At 44.9% G+C, this 4661-nt stretch overlaps 1 protein-coding gene across 1 annotated transcript; it reads right to left on the bottom strand.

The window, feature by feature from the left end:
• Positions 1-219: 219 nt before the first annotated feature.
• Positions 220-4461, bottom strand: LOC120040409 (zinc finger protein OZF-like). The gene is made up of 2 exons (XM_038985576.1): positions 4240-4461; positions 220-1923 (listed from the first exon to the last, which is right to left on the bottom strand). The coding sequence occupies exons 1-2, from the start codon at positions 4403-4405 to the stop codon at positions 554-556; spliced, it is 1536 nt and encodes a 511-aa protein (XP_038841504.1). The 5' UTR covers positions 4406-4461; the 3' UTR covers positions 220-553.
• Between the last annotated feature and the right edge of the window lie 200 nt (positions 4462-4661).

Here is a 4661-nt window from a genome sequence, read left to right as displayed (position 1 = left end):
CATATTTTTGCTTTACTCATATGTATATAATGTACTCTATTCTACTGTATTTTAGTCCATGCCACATTGATCATCTTAATATATATATATTCCTAAATTCCATTCTTTTACTTTTAAGTTTGTGTGTATTACTGTGAATTGTTAGATATTACTGCACTGTTGGAGCAAGAAACACAAGCATTTCGCTACACCCGCAATAACTTCTGCTAAACACGTGTATGTGACCAATACAATTGTATTTTATTTGGAACCATGTATTCTGTTAAGGTTAGTAATACACTGTTTAGCAAAACTGGTGTAAAAAAGAAAGAAAAAAAGGTACTCAATGACAATATGATTACATTTGACATAATCACTTAGTAGACTTTTCAATATGACCCAACCTGGGATTTGAACTGACAACCTCTGGATTTGTGATATGCTGATCTTCCTGCAGGGCCACAAATTCTGTAGAATTTCAGAAGTCCTTGACACATTCATAGTTCATTCAGAATATTGTCCACATCCTGATCTTGTGACTAAATATATCTTTGTCCTAATTTTCTTTCTTCTTTCAGTTTTCATCCTGTTTGCCGCCTTTGTGGATGTTTTTCACATGCGTCAGAAAATTAGACTTTTGAGTGAAGCTTTTCCCACAGTCACCACAGCTAAATGGTTTCTCTCCTGTGTGAGTTAGTGTATGCTTCTTTAGGGACCCCTTGTGACTGAAGCTTTTTCCACAGTCGTCACAGATAAATTGTTTCTCTCCTGTATGAGTCACCATGTGTATGGTTAAGTGTTCCTTGCGATTGAACCTTTTCTCACAGTCACCACAGCTAAATGATTTCTCTCCTGTGTGAGTTAGTGTATGCTTCTTTAGGGACCCCTTGTGACTGAAGCTTTTCCCACAGTCGTCACAGATAAATTGTTTCTCTCCTGTATGAGTCACCATGTGTATGGCTAAGTGTTCCTTGTGATTGAACATTTTCCCACAGTCACCACAGCTAAATGATTTCTCTCTTGTGTGAGTCAATGTATGCTTCTTTAGGGACCCCTTGTGACTGAAGCTTTTCCCACAAGCATCACAGCTAAATGGTTTCTCTCCTGTATGAGTCACCATGTGCACTGTTAAGTGTTCCTTACGATTGAACCTTTTCCCACAGTCGCCACACTTAAATTGTTTCTCCCCTGTGTGAATCCTCATGTGCTTGGACAGATCTCCTTTGAGTTTGAAGGTCTTGCTACAAACAGGGCAGGTGTAGGGTTTCCCACTGTGACAGAGGCTGACATGGGCCTTCAGTTTACAGGTGGAGTTGTAGCGTTTTCTGCAGAAGCGGCATTCACTGAGTCTCTTCTTGGAGAGAGTCACATGCCTCTGCAGGTCAGGTTTCAGAGCAAACATTTCACCACAATCACGGCAGTGGTGAGTTTTTCTAGACGTGGTGCTGGGTTTGGAACAGTGTTCACCTATTGATGGGTTTGGATCCAATGGTGAGCTGGGATCCAATGGCGGGTTGCTGTGAAGTCCTACTGGGTCACTGCTTACGGCTGAGCATTGGCTGGAGGCACCATTGTGATTATCTGGAGGGTCACAGGGAATGTAGAGACCCTTAACGTGGGTCACAGTAACAAAAGGTGTGAGATCCACTTGTTTAGGGTCACGCTCTCTGTTCTCCACAGTCTGGGTTTGGGGAAGAGTCATGGACTGAAGTGGGTCCTCCTGATCACATTCACTTTTCACACAGGAAGGAGTGAATTTGATATCAGCCTCCAGACCTTGAAGCTGCTCTTCTTCCTTACTGGTCCCGAGTTCCTCCTGTTCCTCTTTAATCTGTGGAAGCTCTGGGTTCTCCTGCCCCAGACTGGGGCTCCACTCCTGCTCACAGTGCTGCTGCTCAGGGAGAACCCCCTCTTCAGAGACAGTGAGAGAGAGCTGCAGGGAGTCTGGAGGAAAGGAGAGAGGAGCAGAGGTTATCTATAGAGCCTTTAGACAGTCGTCACTAGCTGGCACAGCTACAAAGTCATAAACCCTGCCTATTTCTAACATGCATCTTCTTAAAGCAGAACTGAACTCAAGAACCAATTTCTCTTATTGAAAACAGCATGTGACATTGATATGTCAGAAACATTACCTCCTGTGCCAAAATGTTTCCCATGCTTGTTAAATGAACCATAAACAATTAATGAACATGCACCTGTGGAACGGTCATTAAGACCCTAGCAGCTTACAGACGGTAGGCAATTAAGGTCACAGTTATGAAAACTTAGGACACTTAAGAGGCCTTTCTACTACCTCTAAAAAACACAGAAAGAAAGATGCCCGGGGTCTCTGCTCATATGTGTGAACGTGCCTTAGACATGCTGCAAGGAGGCATGAGGACTGCAGATATGGCCTGGGCAATAAATTGCAATGTCCGTACTGTGAGACGCATAAGACAGCGCTACAGGGAGACAGGACGGTCAGCTGATCGTTCTCGCAGTGGCAGACCACATGTAACAACACCTGCACATAATTGGTACATCTGAACATCACACCTGTGGGACAGGTACAGGATAGCAACAACAACTCCCTGCGTTACACCAGGAACGCACAATCCCTCCATCAGTGCTCAGACTGTCCGCAATAGGCTGAGAGAGGCTGGACTGAGAGCTTGTAGGCCTGTTGTAAGTCAGGTCCTCTCACCAGACATCACCGACAACAATGTCGCCTATGGGCACAAACCCACCATCGCTGGACCAGACAGGACTGGCAAAAAGTGCTCTTCACTTACGAGTCGTGGTTTTGTCTCACCAGGGGTGATGGTTGGATACGGGTTTATCGTCGAAAGAATGAGCGTTACACCGAGGCCTGTACTCTGGAGTGGGATCGATTTGGAGGTGGAGGGTCCGTCATGGTCTGGGGCCGTGTGTCACAGCATCATCGGACTGAGCTTGTTGTCATTGCAGGCAATCGCAACGCTGTGCGTTACAGGGAAGCCATCCTCCTCCCTCATGTGGTACCCTTCCTGCAGGCTCATCCTGACATGACCTTCCAGCATGACAATGCCACCAGCCATACTGCTCGTCCTGTGAGTGATTTCCTGCAAGACAGGAATGTCAGTGTTCTGCCATGGCCGGCAAAGAGCCAGGATCTCAATCCCATTAAGCACGTCTGGGACTTGTTGGATCAGAGGGTGAGGGATAGGGCCATTCCCCCCAGACATTTCCGGGAACTTGCAGGTGCCTTGGTGGAAGAGTGGGGTAACAATCTCACAGCAAGAACTGGCAACTCTGGTGCAGTCCATGAGGAAGAGATGCACTGCAGTACTTAATGCAGCTGGTGGCCACACCACATACTGACTGTTACTTTTGATTTTGACCCCCCCTTCGTTCAGGGACACATTATTCAATTTCTGTTAGTCACATGTCTGTGGAACTTGCTCAGTTTATGTCTCAGTTGTTGAATCTTGTTATGTTCATACAAATATTTACACATGTTAAGTTTGCTGAAAATAAACGCAGTTGACAGCGAGAGGACGTTTATTTTTATGCTGAGTTTATAATGTTAATATATTCAGATGTAAATGTTAGAAAATAATTCAATGTATGTTTTGGGGACAAAGGAGGAGGTGGGGTTATGGTATGGGCAGGCATAAGCTACGGACAACAAACACAATTGCATTTTATCAATGGCAATTTGAATTCACAGAGACACCGTGACGAAATCCTGAGGCCATTGTCATGCCATTCATCCGCTGCCATCACCTCCTGTTTCAGCATGCCAATGCACAGCCCCATGTTGCATGGATCAGTACAAAATTCCTGGAAGCTGAAAATGTCCCAGTTCTTCCACGGCCTGCATACTCACCAGACATGTCACCCATTGAGCATGTTTGGGATGTTCAGGATCGACATGTAGGACAGTTCCAGCCAATATCCAGCAACTTCCCACAGCTACTGAAGAGGAGTGGGACAACCTTCCACACTCCACAATCAACTGCCTGATCAACTCTATGTGAAGGAGATGTCACACTACATGAGGCAAATGGTGGTCACACCAGATAGTGACTGGGTTTCTGACCCACCTGATCACCATCTGTGACCAACAGATGCATATCTCTATTCCCAGTCATGTGAAATCCATAGATTAGGGCCTAATGATTTTATTTCAATTGACTGATTTCCTTATATGAACTATAACTCACAAAAATCTTTGAAATTTTTGCATGTTGCGTTTATATTTTTTGTTTAGTGTAGCTATCAGAAGATCTACATACGAACCTATTCTACATAGTTTTATCTCCGGTGTGATCCGCAGCAGTCTCCGTAGCGGATCATTCTCCTCGCGGTACTCCGCTACCGTTTCTTCAACTGCCCCGAAAATCTCCACAGCTGCCGCGGTTAAACGCTCATTTAAAAACACACGAAACGACTGTAGTTTAGACATGTTTCAGTCGACTGAGAACTGGGTATTCAGCTAGTATGTATACATCCACGAGGAAAGGATGGTGTACACAAACGAAACAAACCCGCCCTCAGATTTACTTCCCTTTTGTTCTGTTTTTATGAGCGGGTAACGAGCCCAGAAACAAATCACAGCGTCCCCATGGTGATGGGGTTTTACTACGCGCTACAGACCAATGATACTGGGAATAGATACTGTAGTTCAGGGATTCTTGAATGACGCGACAAATTATTTTTTC

The sequence above is a fragment of the Salvelinus namaycush genome, unplaced genomic scaffold (genome assembly GCF_016432855.1).
Source record: "Salvelinus namaycush isolate Seneca unplaced genomic scaffold, SaNama_1.0 Scaffold35, whole genome shotgun sequence".
In the NCBI taxonomy this organism is placed as follows: domain Eukaryota; kingdom Metazoa; phylum Chordata; class Actinopteri; order Salmoniformes; family Salmonidae; genus Salvelinus; species Salvelinus namaycush.
This window is presented reverse-complemented; position numbering and strand designations above follow the sequence as displayed.